The sequence below is a fragment of the Aristolochia californica genome, unplaced genomic scaffold (assembly GCF_029961685.1).
Source record: "Aristolochia californica isolate CCGP_79_NKW_82.1479 unplaced genomic scaffold, dmAriCali1.0.hap1 SCAF_9, whole genome shotgun sequence".
NCBI lineage: Eukaryota > Viridiplantae > Streptophyta > Magnoliopsida > Piperales > Aristolochiaceae > Aristolochia > Aristolochia californica.
The window spans coordinates 31,580,212-31,596,075 of NW_027182290.1; the positions used below are offsets into that span (position 1 = coordinate 31,580,212).

Here is a 15,864-nt window from a genome sequence, read left to right on the forward strand (position 1 = left end):
TTTCATTAGTATAATAATTTATAATAAATTTTAATCATTAATTGGTTTAATTATGCAATTTCTATAATTAATTAAACAATTAGGTTTATTTATTATATTCCCTTATGTTATTTTTTAATTTTTATTAATTTTATATAATTTATTCTAGTCACACGTAATTAGTATGTTAATTTATAATGAATTTTAATCATTAATTGGTTAATTATACAATTTCTAAAATTAATTAAACCATTATGTTTATTTATTATATTCCCTTATGCTATTTTTTAATTTTTATTAATTTTATATAATATATTCTAGTCACACGTAATTAGTATGTTAATTTATAATGAATTTTAATCATTAATTGGTTAATTATCTAATTTATAAAATTAATTAAACCATTATTTTTATTTATTATATTCCCTTATGATTTTTTTTAATTTTTATTAATTTTATATAATATATTCTAGATTAGTATGTTAATTTATAATGAATTTTAATCATTAATTGGTTAATTGTCTAATTTATAAAATTAATTAAACCATTATTTTTATTTATTATATTCCCTTATGATTTTTTAAAATTTTTATTAATTTTATATAATATATTCTAGTCACGTAATTAGTATATTAATTTATAATGAATTGTAATCGTTAATTGGTTAATTATCCAATTGATATAATTAATTAAACAATTAGGTTTATTTATTATATTCCCTTATGTTATTTTTTAATTTTTATTAATTTTATATAATCTATTCTGGTCACACGTAATTAGTATGTTAATTTATAATGAATTGTAATCATTAATTGGTTAATTATCCAATTTTTAAAATTAATTAAACCATTTTGTTTATTTATTATATTCCCTTATGCTATTTTTTAATTTTTATTAACTTTATATAATATATTCTAGTCACGTAATTAGTATATTAATTTATAATGAATTTTAATCGTTAATTGGTTAATTATCCAATTGTTATAATTAATTAAACCATTAGGTTTATTTATTATATTCCCTTATGTTATTTTTTAATTTTTTTAATTTTATATAATTTATTCATGTCACACGTAATTATTGTTTTAATTTATAATAAACTATAATCATTAATTGGTTTAACTATCCAATTGTTATAATTAATTAAACCATTATGTTTATTTATTATATTTCCTTATGTTATTTTTAAATTTTTTATTAATTTTATATAATTTATTGTAGTCACACATAATTATTGTTTTAATGTATAATAAACTATAATCATAAAAGGTTACTCATTCTCTTCTTTATTTTGAAAAGGACACTGAAATCTGTTTTCCAAGCACTAACACTGGAATCTGTTTTCTAACCACTTCAACTGGCCTGGACTAACACCCAAACATGAGTTGAAGTGGAAGCTATTCATCTCACTTCAATTCAATTTTTCACTTCATTTCCACTTCATTGTGGACTAACCCCCCCTTAGTGACAATGATATTGATGTAGAAAATATTAAATGGGAGGGGGATGTGATACTCAAAGTTGGGGTTCATAGTAACAAAGTTGAAAAAATAGATGGAATTGGGTACCTAGATATATATGAAGATGTTTGGGAGGTTAATACTAGATGTATAAAAGATGATTCTAGAATAATAAATATTTCAAAATCAACATCAAATGATATCAGTGTGGGTCAAATATTTGAGGATAAGTCCCAAATGCAATTTTTTTTGGAAAATACTCGATTGAAAGACATGTCAAGTATAAGACATTGAGGCATAGAAGTTATGATTATAAAATTAAATGTGCTAGAAATGGATGCCTTTAAAGTGTTTTGGCATCATGCGATCGAAGGATTCATCATTTCATGATAAGAAAGTATGGTGGAGATCACACATGTGTTAATACTTTTGCTCATCTTGATAATCATCAGTGTACATCATCTTTCATTTGTAAAGTCATTATGCCAATAGTGAGGACGAAATTTACTTTGACTCCTAATGATATCCAACAGATCATGAAAGATAAATATCATATCTATGTCAAGTATGAGAAAGTATGGAGAGCAAAAGGCGAGACTACGAAATCAATTTATGGTGATTGGGCTTAATCGTATAATTTTTTGTCACATTTTTTAGATGGAATAAAAGAGTTGAATCCACCTAATGAATATATACTGCGTTGAGATGAATTTGGCCATGAAAGGATATTTAACTGTGTATTTTGGGCATTTGGGTCATCCATTGCAGAATTCCAATATTGTAGACCCCTTATGAATATTAAAGGAACACATTTATATGAGAAGTATCTTGCATGTTTGTTGATTGCTACTACTATTAAAGAGAACCATGATTTTTTTCCTCTAGCTTTTGCTGTTGTTGAATCTAAAAATAAAAAAAGTAGGGGATGGTTTTTAGCTTCTCTACATTGTTTTGTTATTAAAGGAAGAAAACCATTTACTCTAATTCCACCTATTGTAAGGAATTAACCAGGTCAACCACGTTCAGTTCATATACGTACATAAATGGATAAAGGAGAATGTGGTACCTATGTCTGTAGTAGATGTATATAATCGAGGCATAACGCTAGAAAATGTCAAAACCCGCCAGTTAACACCCCAACAAATGCTCCAAGAAGTAGCAATCCAAGGTGAACAATTTCATTACTTGTGAAATTTAACTATTACTATAGATAATTGTCTTTTATTTTTTGGTATTCTATATGTATTAATCAGTTATTTTAAAATTTTACATTGTGTAGCCGTTTTTAGTAGAAGTTGTAGTTAGTGCCCATGTAGTAAAGCTAACTGGATTCCTGGTATATATTTCGTCTATGTTGTTTTGTTATTTTTCTTGTGAAAATTGTTTCCATTTGCTCTAACACTTTTTGTACCTACAACACTAGGGACAAGTGCTAGAACTCTCCTTCTTTTCTTACTTGCAGCCACTATGTTGGGATACATGGTTGGTTCTGGGTAAGCACTCCCATCCCTCCTTTTATATGCTCCAAAGATAAAAAATTCAGTTTCGATCTGAAGCGACAGCAGAATACTCAAGTTTCTAATGGGATTAACATTTGCAGGTGACTACCTTACCAAAGTGTCATCAAATCCAAGCGTCGGTGATATCATTTCATTCACCTTCGCTATGTTCAAGCAGAGAAAGGTAACTTGAACTCAGGTGTGCTTGGCTACTGATTTTTCATCTGGTGCTTGAAAGTAGTGGTAATGATTCCTTTCATTTGTTTCTTTCAGCTCGTCAAAAGGCATGCAACAGAGATATTCTCGTTAATGATAATCTCCACAATTTTCTCACTGTACTCAACTATCATTGTTGGGCATTTAATTGCACTGCTGAAATAACACAATTAATAAATATTTTAATTGATAATAAATGTTGTAAAATAGGTAAGAGTAAAAAATTTAATTATTTATTTTTTATAATTTATTATTTTAAATATAAGGTAATAAAAAGTGTATTGATAAATTTAATTTTTAAACTCTAAAATATTTTAAAAAAAAATTAAAATTTTATAAATATTTTAAATCGAAGACAAAAAGTATTACATGGATGATGACATGGTTTGCCATGTTATATTTTAAACTAAGGATTTTTTTTTGTTATTTAATGACTTGGCATCCTACATGGGTGATGACATATCATTTGACTCATCGGGTATTAATCTGTCATGGTGACATGGCGGCACATAATTGGTCAAAGCTTACGTGTCACCTTTGCATGTACATGTGTGTAGTTGACCGGTAAAAGTTGGGTATTTTTCTAAATAAATTCAAAAGTTTGTCATTTATATTATTAAGTTTAAAAAATTGGATAAAAACCTAAATTTCCGTTTTCTTTTCTACCCCCCATTTTCTGTTTGGCCAAAGAGTGCCTTAGGACATGTTTGGAACCCACAAAAAAGAAAAGAAAAGGGGGAATAAAGTATTTTTTCTGTTGTTTGGCAGCATATAATCATTGAGAGAAAATCACTTTTTCAATTAATTAATAAATTTTCTCACACAAAATAATGGAATTTGAGGATTAAAGAAAAGAAATGGAACTTGAAAGAAAATCTTAATCATAAAAAATTTAAAATATTGCTAAAAATTTTCTTTTTCATTTTTTACTTGTATCCAAATAAGAGAAACTACATTTATCTTCCATTTTATCTCTGATTTTCCATGGGCATACAAACAAGAAAAAAGAAACTTCATTTCTTTTCTTTTCTCTTTCTCTTTCTTTTTCCCTATTTTTTATCTTTGCCTTTCTTTTCTCTTTACTTTCTGTGTTCCAAACATAGCCTTAGTATTTCATGGATTTCGATATTTACTATCTGAGAGACCTAGAGTGCTTTTAATGTAGAAATGACACAAGCTTTTTCTAGTGTCGGTTCATTTATCAGCATCATCCATGTTGTCACATTGCATAATATATTCCGGAATGTGTCTATTTGCCATCTTCTTACCATGTTATCTATAAATAATTGGTTTCTTATTTGTGCTGTGGATGCAGGAGTTTCAAAAGCTGGCAGAATAAGGGAATTTTACCAAAATACCGGTTTGAAACAATTTATTTATGAAAATAACGAAGATCTCAAATTATTTACAAAACTACCGAACTTTGATCGGTCCACTGTATATGTGAACAGTCAAAGGCGACACGTAAGCTTTGACTGCTTACGTGTCGCTCCATCGTTAGAGCGATGTTGTAGATGAAGACATAGGCTACCACGTCATTATTATTGACACATCATCTACCACGTCATTACATGATAAAATTTTGAATAAATTTAAAAAAAATAAAAAATCAAATACATTTTTTTAACACCTTATATCTAAAATAAAAAATTATTTAAAAAATAATAATAAACAATTAAAAATTAACTCTTACTTATTTAACACCATTTAATATCAATTAAAATATTTATTAATTAAAAAAATTATCGTTATACTTTTTATTTCTTCATATTTTAAATAATAAAATAAAATAAGTAAATTAATAAGATTTAAAATATTTATAAATTAAAAAAAATACAAAAAATTATTTTAGAGTTTAAAAATACAATTTATTTGTATATTTTTATCACCTTATTTACGAAATAATAATATTTAAAAATTTTAAATATTTATAAATAGAAAAAATCTAACTCGTACCCATTGATTATGAATTTAAAATATTTATAAATTTAAAAAATCTTACTCTTAAGTCTTACCCATATATTATCGATTTAAAATATTTAAAATTTTAAAAAAATATACAAAAAAACTATTTTAGAGTTTAAAAATATAATTTATTTGTATATTTTTATCACCTTATTTACAAAATAATATTATTATAAATTTAAAATATTTATAAATAAAAATAATCTAACTCTTACCCATTTACTATGGATTTAAAATATTTATAAATAATTTTTTTTTTATTTTTAAGTCTTACCAATATATTATATATTTAAAATATTTATAAATAGAAAAAAATTTACTCTTAAGTCTTACCCATATATTATCTATTTAAAATATTTATAAATAGAAAAAAATTTACTCTTAAGTCTTACCCATATATTATCCATTTAAAATATTTTAAATTAAAAAATATATACAAAAAAGTTGTTTTAGTGTTTAAAAATATATTTTATTTGTATACTTTTTAGCACCTTATTTAAAAAATAATAAATTATTAAAAAATATATTATTTATTTAAAAATCTTACAAAACTTTTCAATAATTTTAATTTGGCAAAATTTTCATTAACATAAAATCAGAAATTAAACAGTAAATAAAAAAAATCAATACAGTAATTAAACACCTAAATTCAAATCAACATTATAATTAAATACAATAATTCAATTCAATTAACAAAAACCCTAAAAAATCACCCCCTAGTTTTCGTGGGAAGGGGCGGCGAGAGGACGAACAAAGGGGAACAGAGTGGAAGAACGTTGGCGGTGAGAGGATGAACAGAGGGGAACGAAGAAAAAGAACGAGAGATAAAAGGCTAAGACAAAGAGAGAGTGGTTGAGAGGGGGCGTCGAGGGCGAGGCCGAGCGCCGGCAGGGGCAAGGCCAAGGCAGAGCAGCGGCAGCAAGTGAGCGGCCGAGGCCGAGCGGCGGCAGTAGGGGAGGCGAGCGGCAGCAGGGGGGCGACGAGAGGAGAGTAGCCGAGACGAGAGGAGAGGAGAAAATCGTGGAAGAGATTAGAATTAAAAACATATGTGAGGGCTGACATGGCGGGTATTTACGTGGCCCAGATGACAAGGCAAAAAGAAAGTAGTTTATATTGACGTGGTAAATTACATGGCAAATGACGTGTCAAAAGTATTGATGTGGCAGCAAATGTGTTCATCTACAACATCGCTATGATGACGGGGTGACACGTAAGCAGTCAAAGCTTACGTGTCGCCTTTGACTGTCCACATATACAGTGGACCGGTCAAAGTTCGGTAGTTTTATAAATAATTTAAGATCTTTGTTATTTTCATAAATAAGTTATTTAAAACCAGTATTTTGGTAAAATTCCCGCAGAAAACTGCTATTATGACCTTCCCATCATAAGAGAATATAAAGAGTCGGGAAAGCCTGAAGACTTCTACTAAATTCTTCTCAACTGGTTCCGATGCCGGAAGACTTCTTCCACTCGATAAATCTCTTCGAATAATATGTTTTTAAAATCATGTAGTTTTTTATGAGGTGATTTTATTTACTTTCCATCACAGATTTATTTTTTGTTCAGATCAAACAACAATGTCATGTCATGTCACGAAAGATATGATCCAGATTCTAGTTTTTCGTTGTTTACCACGACGTACACCTCCTCCCGTCCATGAGTCCACTACCAGCTGCATTTCGTCCCATCTGATCAGGATCTAACGATGATAATCAGCTAAATCTGGAGCTTCTAATTCGTCGGTCTCTGTAGGTCGAAGTTTCTCATCAACTTCCTATACAAATTCAAGACTCGACAAGGCACGGAAAGTGGGTGGGATGTAAGAAATGAATGGATGACTGCGAAAGGATTCTTACCGCCTTTCCACTTCATAAATCAACCTTGTTAGCTTAGTGCAGATCAACAGGTAGAAGAAAGCTCGACGAAGCAACCAAAATGGTGGGGAGGCACCTCTGCTGCTTCTCGCTATGACCCTGCTCCTCCTATTTGCACCAGCTACGGATGGCTTAGAGACCAAGGTGGCAAATCTCCATTTTTACATGCACGACGTCGTCGATGGACCGAACGCGACCGTCACCCAAGTGGCACCGATCCAGCCCCTCAACTTCTCCGCCTCGGATAACCTCGCAGCATTGTTCGGATTGGTTTACGCGATCGACGATCCGCTCACCGTCTCCCCGGACCGCAGCTCGAAGTTGGTCGGACGGGCACAAGGGATGTACGCCGCAACCTCGATGGATGACGAGTTCAGCCTTTTAATGATGCTCACATACAGTTTCATAACCGGTTCTTACAATGGAAGCTCTTTCAGTGTATTGGGCAGGAATCCCATTTTCAAAGAGGTGAGAGAGATGCCGATTGTCGGAGGAACGGGGATTTTCCGACTTGCTCGGGGATATTGCTTGGCACAGACTCACTCCAGCATCCGCTTTAATGCTGTCATTAGGTATAATGTGACTGTGCTGCATTACTGAAACAGGACTATTTATCGTTCTTAAACCCTAAAGAATTACCAGAGAGAGACGTGTTCATCTTATTAAGATTAGTTAATGATGGTAATAATTGGAATCCTGTAAAAACTCCACTGTTCTCTATTTTGACTGCTTAAAAGATCAAAGGTACTTGTAATATTTCATTTTCTGTGATTTTATAATCATCCATTCTGACTGGTTCAAACACGATCACGATCTAACGATGGTAATGAACCGTGGTGAAGCTTCTAACTTGCTAGCATCCAAGTCAAAAAATTTCTTCGTCCCCATGCGCCATTTCAATATTTGACTTCTAGGCTCGCATTTGATGGCTTTCAAATTCCACGCAGACAAAAACGACCAGTCATAGCTCCTGTTCTCTCCCTCTGATCACGATCTAAAATTGTCAGGAAAGGACGTCAAGCTATATATATAATTGCATCATCTCCTCCTATATTCATTCCAAGACTCAGTTAACCACAGGAAGCCTTTCGTCTTCGTGAATCAACCTTTTTAGAGCTGATCAATTTGGTAGAAGAAAGCTCAACGAAGCAACTGAAATGACGCGGAGGCACTTTCTGCTGCTTCTGGCTACGACGCTGCTCTTCTCATTTGCTGCAGCTGCGGATCGCTTGGAAACGAAGGTGACGAAACTCCAGTTCTACATGCACGACATCGTGGATGGACCGAATGCGACGGTGGCCCAAGTGGTTACCGGTCGACCTGTCAACTCCTCCTCCTCGGCGCCCATCCCAATATCATTTGGCTCGGTGTACGTGGTGGACGATCCGCTCACCGTCTCCCCCGACCCCAAGTCGGAGTGGATCGGACAGGGACAAGGGGCGTCTGCTACGACATCGTTGGGAAACGAATTCAGCCTTACGACGACGGCGACATACAGTTTTATGAGCGGTCCTTACAATGGAAGCTCTTTCACTGTCTTGGGGAGGAATCCCATTTTGAAGGAGGTGAGGGAGCTGCCTATTGTAGGAGGGACGGGGATTTTCCAGCTTGCACGGGGCTATGTCTTGGCACGGACACACTCCACCGTTGGCAATGATTCTGTTATTGGGTACAATGCGACTGTTGTGCATTATTGAGAGACCATTTAGGTTTTCGATTCATGTTATTTCTCTGTGTGTTGTGTGAAAAGTGAAAATGAATTCTATATTAATACTCTGTTTCTAAGATGGATCCAAAAAGGCTTTTTCTACATTCCCAGCTGTTGAAGGAGATGATAAAAAGTCGTCAATCTTTTCGGCCGCCGGTAGACAGATTATTCCGATCATGGCTTCAATCTTCGGCGGCGACGCCTTCGTAGCTTTGAAAGTTTTAATCATTTATTGTAACCCAGAAAATTTTAAAGCAAGAGGTTTAAGTCTCATGAAGAACGATATAGTTGTGCCAAACTCTCATATTTAAATTAAAGAAGAAAAGGAACAGAAAGATGTCCATTTGGAACGAAGATATGTACAGCAAACTGCTGTTAACAGTAAGACCTAACTAGGCTATGGATGTAGAAGAACCTATTGAACAAGCATTTCGGAAGGAAATAAATAGGACCCATGGCTTTCATCAATCACATTCATTCTCTTTTGGGGAACTTCATCAACTCTTTTTGGGCTATTAGACCCAAAAACAAAAGATTGAAGCCTTACCCTTGCCTCAGCTGCCATTGCTAATGTTTTCTCACTTGGGTTCTCTTTTGCGTAGCCAACAGCTGCAACATAAGCCAGCCTTGCCTCTTCCATTTGCTCCATCTCGATGTCGTCAACAACTTCCTCTTCTTCCTGTCAGATAATTCAATTACGAGTTTATTAGCAAAAGGAGAGAAACAGAAATTTGTCCGCTTGAGTGTGTGTATTAGTTGCTGAAGTTACCAAGAAAAAACAGGAGTTGAATGTCCTAGTGTCTTCAACCCTTTAGAATCTCTAACCATGCTTTCAACTAAATTTTGAGATTGAAACTTCTTTTGGTACAGATTTAAACTCTTAAAAAAGTATGTGATTTGAACTCTTTTATGGATCAGATTTGGTTCTTTTAAAAAGTTCTGGATATGCTACCCCTTTAATTCAAAGATTTCATATAAAATACAGAAAAACGGATGAATCACGAAGGACGATTAACTAAGTTAAAAGCTAAGTTCTTGCTTTGCACCATAGATGACCAGTTCAATTCCAGTAAGTTTGTTTTTGTTTTCAATATCAATCAAGAAGGAAAGAAGTTCACTTAATAAGCAAAGAGACAGGTAGCAAGGCGGGCTTACCATAAGGGAAAGCTGATCAAAATAATCAAGGTTCATGTTTTTCAGATCATCGTGTACAGGTGCATCAGTTCCTGCAAGAGCTTCAATTATTCCCATAATTGTCGCAGTTTCACCTTGCATGGAGTCCAGATCTTCTTGCAGCTTTGCAGCTTTACCATTTGCATTTGCTACTTCCCATTGCAATTTTTCTAGTGCTGCTTGTTTATCCGCAAGTTTAACCTACAGAAACAAAAAGAAAGAAATTAGTTTTGTGGCATCAAACAAGACATGGAGAGGGAGAGACCTAGCTCCCATTTAGAAATATCGTTGTTTTTCTTCTGCTCTCTTTCAGTGATGTGTCCAAGGGTAAAGGATGGTGGTTTTACGATGAAAAACTTGTGAACCAACAGAAAGACTAAGAGGAGAAGAGGACACTCATTTGGCACTACAATTTTCTTTAGAATAAATGTTCCTCTGGCTATCTGAGCATAAAAAATTAGCAGAAACCCAGTTATATTCTTACACAAACTCCACACTCTCAGAATTATATAAAAAAATAGCATTTCCTTTTTGACACAAATCATCAAAGGTGTTTGCAAACCTGTAATGAACTGTATGTAAATTGATTAGCGTAATTGTAGGAAACAGATTGTTTCCTTGGTCCTGTGATTTTATTCCTTGATTTTAGGATCAATCCTAAAATCAGTATGTAATGTATTATAAATAGCCTCCTAAACGGAGAAGAATACATCATCGGAAATTATTCTTTGAAGGTCTTTTTTACAAAAGGCAATTTATTTGCAACAAAGAAAAAGTCAAGGACACAACCAAACAGATCTAATGGCGAGCTATATAGATTGTCTATGACTGTCCTAAATCAGAGTTTTGCAATACATTGACTAGCTTAAAGGAAAACTAGAAACCTGCATCCGAAAGGAAGGTCATAGATGTATATTAATTTTTTTGTCCAGAAATTTTCATAACTTGCTCAGGGTATGCATTGAAACCAAGAACCAATCACAAACGCAGGATGACGAGCTTGGTTTCATTACCCATATAATCAATGACAAATGGAATTTCACATTGAGTAATGAGAAAATTCAGAATGACTGGGCAATATTGACATATAGCAAAACAATCAGTAGAAGGCAATTCAAAATTAAACAATAATATAACCACTCTAGCATACTTTGGCATCAGAGAGTTGCAGATTAGCAGATTCATCAAAGCATCGTAACATAGCAAAATAAAAGGTATGAGACATATTCAAAATTAAACTATAACATAACCAGTCCAACATACCTTGGCATCTGAGAGTTGCATATTAACAGATTTTATCGAGGCATCCTTTTCATCTAGTTGGCGTTTCAACTCTTCAAGTTTTTTATGAACCTGGGTCATCTGATTAATTGAACTCTCAGCAGATTTGAGGAGTTCGTCTTTTTCTAGTAATTTCTTTTGCAATTCCTCCACCCGCTCACATAGCATCACAAGCTCATCCCCATCCTTTTCCATGGCCGAAGCCTTTGAAGAGAAGATTGACAAGTCATCTCCAGAGCTATCTCTGTTATTACCTTTGCTTTTGTCATTGCCTCCAACTCGCTTTTTAGTAGGCACTGTTTGTGTTTTCCTTCCTTTTCCATCAGCAACCTAGAAGATCATAAGAAGCAATATCAGCAACAAATTAGACTTATTGATGCAAAAGAACTTCACTTTCCTTCATAAGTACGAAAAGGGAAAATGAATTCCAATGAAGCTAAAAAATAGAGAAATCTAGCTGTTTCATTCTTGTTTTATTGGTGTGATAAGTTACTAATACAGTCTAGAAGCTTGATTTGGAATTTGAATGAATTCAACAAACGGATATAAGAAAGAGGGATAAAAAGGTGAAGAAATGGATCAATTCTGACCTAAAGGTGCTCTGCAGTCTGTTAAGTTACAATAAACCTCTTCAACCTTACTCTTCCTGAGTTTCCAAATAAAATTCAAACATAGACATGCTTATTGAAGCAACGTACTAATATAATACTCCTAGCAGTTCACGCGTACACTACCAATCAGTGTCCTAATTGTAAAAAAGTCAGAGATGTTGAGTTTACAGTGTTTAGACATAAGCTATAGTTCAAGCCTCACCAAGAGTAAAGTTAATATAATTTCCCCAACCACTAGCAATCCTATCAAAGAGCTAAAGATGTAGGTGTCAGATGACTGGCATTCGAAATATATACTAAGTGGTATTTTATCGGGAGCACATTTCGACATGCAAGTTATTTTTACAGAAACGACCAAAAAATAACAAATAAAATGGGAAATAAATAAATAAATAAGAAGACTTTACACAAATCAAGAGCAAAGATATGCAATTTTAATGACCAAACACACATCAAATCCCAAAAATCTGGTCCACATTGCTCCAAAAACAAAATAGCCATCAAAATTAGCTCGACACCTATCCATGATTCTTCAAACAAATACCTTCTTGTGACGAGATTCTCTTGCCGGAGTCCGAGTAAAGATCAGGGATGCACGACGAGTGAACGACGTATTTGCTCTCCGATCCTTCTCACAGCATCCGCCCATAAATAGAAATTACAAGGAAAGTGAATAAATGAGAAATTAAAAATTAAATAATAAATAATAAATTAAACGGTGAAAAATTTTACTAAAAAAAAAAAAAAAAAGTAACGAAAGAAGAAATCGACAGAAGAAGAGGGAAGAATTGAAGGAGATGAAGGCAGAGTAGTGACCATAAGAGATTCAACGAGTGGGACCATTTCGACGAGGTTCTTGAAGAGGACTCTGTCAACATTTCCGTTGTTTGGAGGGATATTTGAGGAAATGGGGTCAGAAGAGGAGTGGTGATGTTGTTCCGAGAGCCATGATCTCGGATCTTCAAAGTCCCCGTTTTCCCGATCCAGATCCAGGAAATGCTGCTGCTCGAGCATCTCTTCCAAAGCCGAAACAGATGCTGGAAAAGAGAAACCCGCCTGTAATCTAGGGAGAGGAAGAAGTTATTTGGATTTTGAAGGGAAGAGAAGCAGTATCACACTGCGTTCATGCCCCTAGCAACCCGTCGAGCTTCCTATAGAAGAACGAAGAAAATAAATAGAACGGACCTCTTTTTTCATCAATTTACAAAGGTGCCACTTCACTGTATTCTACGTGAGTAGCACGTTGACAGGCGCGGAGACGGAGTCGAAACTCGAACCCGCGCAATCCAGTTCAAATTCAATTCAACGCCGTCGCAAACGGCCCTGCTGCTGGTATGGTCAATTTGTAGTTTTTAACAAAACTGAGGTCGTTATGTAATTTGGCTTCCTGACTCGGGCCACATAGCTGCGGTGAATTTCTGAATCGATCAGGGTGAGTCAAGCGATTTTCCAAACTTCAGACTCTGGCCCATCTCAATCGTTTCCATGGTAAACAAAATTTGAAATTCTACTACGAAGCCCTCACAAAAATCATTGGGTCCATGGACCCCCTAGGTCCAACTTGCAGTTGGGCTAGAATAGGTGTAGATCAGTTGAAATGAAAGAGTAATTACCTGATTTCATTGGGCCCCATAACCCGACCAATCCCCGCCCTCGTCTCCATAAAAACCCAATTCGATCCATGTTCCGTCCTTGTCCCGGTTTATATCCCCTATATTTGTACGGACCGGTTAAAATTCACGTTCTCGACCAAGTACAAGGAGGTGTAAAAGGAGTCATGTCATCGACATGACATTGGTTCAAGATTCTTTTTATTCAACATCTCAAATGCGTCCACACATCCCATCATGTAATCCGAAAGTTACCAAAAGGGTCTAGCCAGTGGAGATTTTCATTTTACTTTCGAAAGACGGGTGATGGAAGACAGAATTTAAAGGTTTGTCTACGCTGATCTTTTAATAATTCGTCTCTCTGTTTTCCAAACAAGTGATCACGTTAAAACATTTTGACTTCTTAAACACCAACGCTGGAACCCAAGTGGCTTTTCACACTTGTTTCAAGCTTGACCAATATGGAGTTGCGTGAAGCTCATCCAACGCAATACTCTCGTTTCTTTAGTCCGCCGGCGGAGATTTGAATATGAAACCATATTTTTTAACTCTCTTTGAAGTTTTCAAAGCTAGGTGGTTCCAGTTCACCAGGTTCTGCCCCTTTTTGGTCCACATGGGTTAGGTACTTGGCTTTTTCTACTTAACAGACCGGTCTTTTGGATTGTATTGGTTAGGCGTTTGACATGGTATCAGAGTTGGGCACCACGTTCTGCGTTCGAATCCCAACGGAAGCGATAGGGAGCGGGAACGGTGGGTGTCAGATCTAAATGGTTCCGCCCGCCCTGGTCTACATGGGTTAAATACTTGGCTTTCCGCACTTAACAGACCGGTCTTTTAGGTTATATTAGTTAGACATTTGACAGTGCGAAAAACCAAAGAGCGACTCATACTTTTAACCGTCTTCTCGATGATGAAAATCCTACAAATAGTATCTTCAAATATAAAGAAAAAATTATGGTAACTTTAATACAAATGTAAAATATATAAATTATCCTTAATAAAATAGTAATCAACTTGGGGGAACTCCCTCTTCCATCCCCACCGCGACCTTACCGGGAAGGTTTATCCGAGTACTAACTTAGCATGAAATATTAACTCCCACCTACTTGCATTGACGAGAATGAATACCCACGACGCACGCTGCTTTCTTACGGGCCCAATCAGTTTTCAGCCTCTCTGTACTTTCGCACTGCACCGAAAACTTAACAGTTCAAGCTCGATGGGGAAGATGGCAGTAATGGTGGACGGTTCGCTTGGTTCAGAAGCAGTAAGGTCGTATCAAAGGGTAGCTCCGAAAGGGACCCACTTCGCGATCATATTATTAGGATAGTTTTGGTGGGTAGTCAGGTAGATGAGATAAAATAGAAAAAAAATGGATAGAGACTCGCCAACCTCTCTTTCTAAATAGTTGCAGAGTCAGATAGATTTCCAGAATTGGAAGATTTCCTCTGCTCCGCCTCATTCACAAGAATGGCCAGCACCAACAGCTACCCATTAAGTCGACTAACGTGAAGATGGCCACCCCTGACGCCTGTTACATGTCATTTTCCAGCTTGAAGACAACGCAGAGAGGAAGAGATTTCTGTATCGAGTGACAGTGCTGCAGAAATGTTTAGATGAAAGAAAAGAAGAAGCCAAAAGCTTCAATTGGCTAGTTTGTTCTCCAAGGCGAATCCAAACAACATGGATTCTCACCTTGTGGGACTAAAAATAATGGATTTTTTACTAAATCATATCATCAGAACAAGAAAGCATGCCTGCCCAGCACAAAAGAAAAAAAAAAGCAGATAAAAGAAGAGAATCATGAGTCATGACCCAAAATTCAAAAGCCATGAAACCAAAAGAAGAGTGGGGGGTTGGACCAAATAACCTGTCAATGTTAATGACATAGTACATTACATCTCCTCGGAGTTTACAATGTTATTTTAAGGCAATTGATGCATCATCATAATGTCTTTGCCTCTTCAATGGCCAGCAAATTAAAGAAACCCCATTGTTAATGGGTCTTAATCCACATGCTTAAGTTGACAAATCAATTATCTTCTAGACCCCCTCACCCTCCGTCCCGTTCAGACCCGTGTTTCCCGAGTCGCTATGGGTGACTCAGATTATGTGATATTATGAAAAGATGTTTTTTTGGCTACGGTAGAAACCTACAATGGAAGAATTAATAGACATGACACCAGAAGGAACGGCCCACGAGAAGGACGAGAGGACGGACGCCATTTGCTTTTCTAAGCTTAGAAACGAAGGAATCCAATCTCTCCATTTGCACAGGCACGAATTGTCCTGGTCCAAGATGTTTTCACCAATGTAGAAATACCTATGAGTTAAACCCCACCACGAGACCTGTTTTTTTATTTAAACTTTAAATTTGAGGAATCTGCAAAATTGCGTACACTTGGAGTAGAGGTTGGAAGGTGGTGGAGCACTTCTTTTAGTAGCCTATAATTAAAACACGGTTCTGGAATTTAATTCGGTCGCACGA

The 15,864-nt window shown here is 35.0% G+C and overlaps 2 protein-coding genes across 2 annotated transcripts; one reads left to right on the plus strand and one right to left on the minus strand.

Moving 5' to 3' along the window:
• The first annotated feature begins 7,086 nt into the window (after positions 1-7,086).
• On the plus strand, positions 7,087-8,739 carry LOC137940784 (uncharacterized). The gene is made up of 2 exons (XM_068785909.1): positions 7,087-7,583; positions 8,093-8,739. The coding sequence occupies exons 1-2, from the start codon at positions 7,087-7,089 to the stop codon at positions 8,688-8,690; spliced, it is 1,095 nt and encodes a 364-aa protein (XP_068642010.1). The 3' UTR covers positions 8,691-8,739.
• A 247-nt stretch (positions 8,740-8,986) lies between these two features.
• Positions 8,987-12,930, minus strand: LOC137941074 (protein MICROTUBULE BINDING PROTEIN 2C-like). Its single transcript, XM_068786323.1, has 5 exons — positions 12,583-12,930; positions 12,311-12,394; positions 11,138-11,485; positions 9,857-10,075; positions 8,987-9,380 (listed from the first exon to the last, which is right to left on the minus strand). Exons 1-5 carry the CDS (start codon positions 12,778-12,780, stop codon positions 9,117-9,119), a joined length of 1,113 nt encoding a protein of 370 aa, XP_068642424.1. The 5' UTR covers positions 12,781-12,930; the 3' UTR covers positions 8,987-9,116.
• Between the last annotated feature and the right edge of the window lie 2,934 nt (positions 12,931-15,864).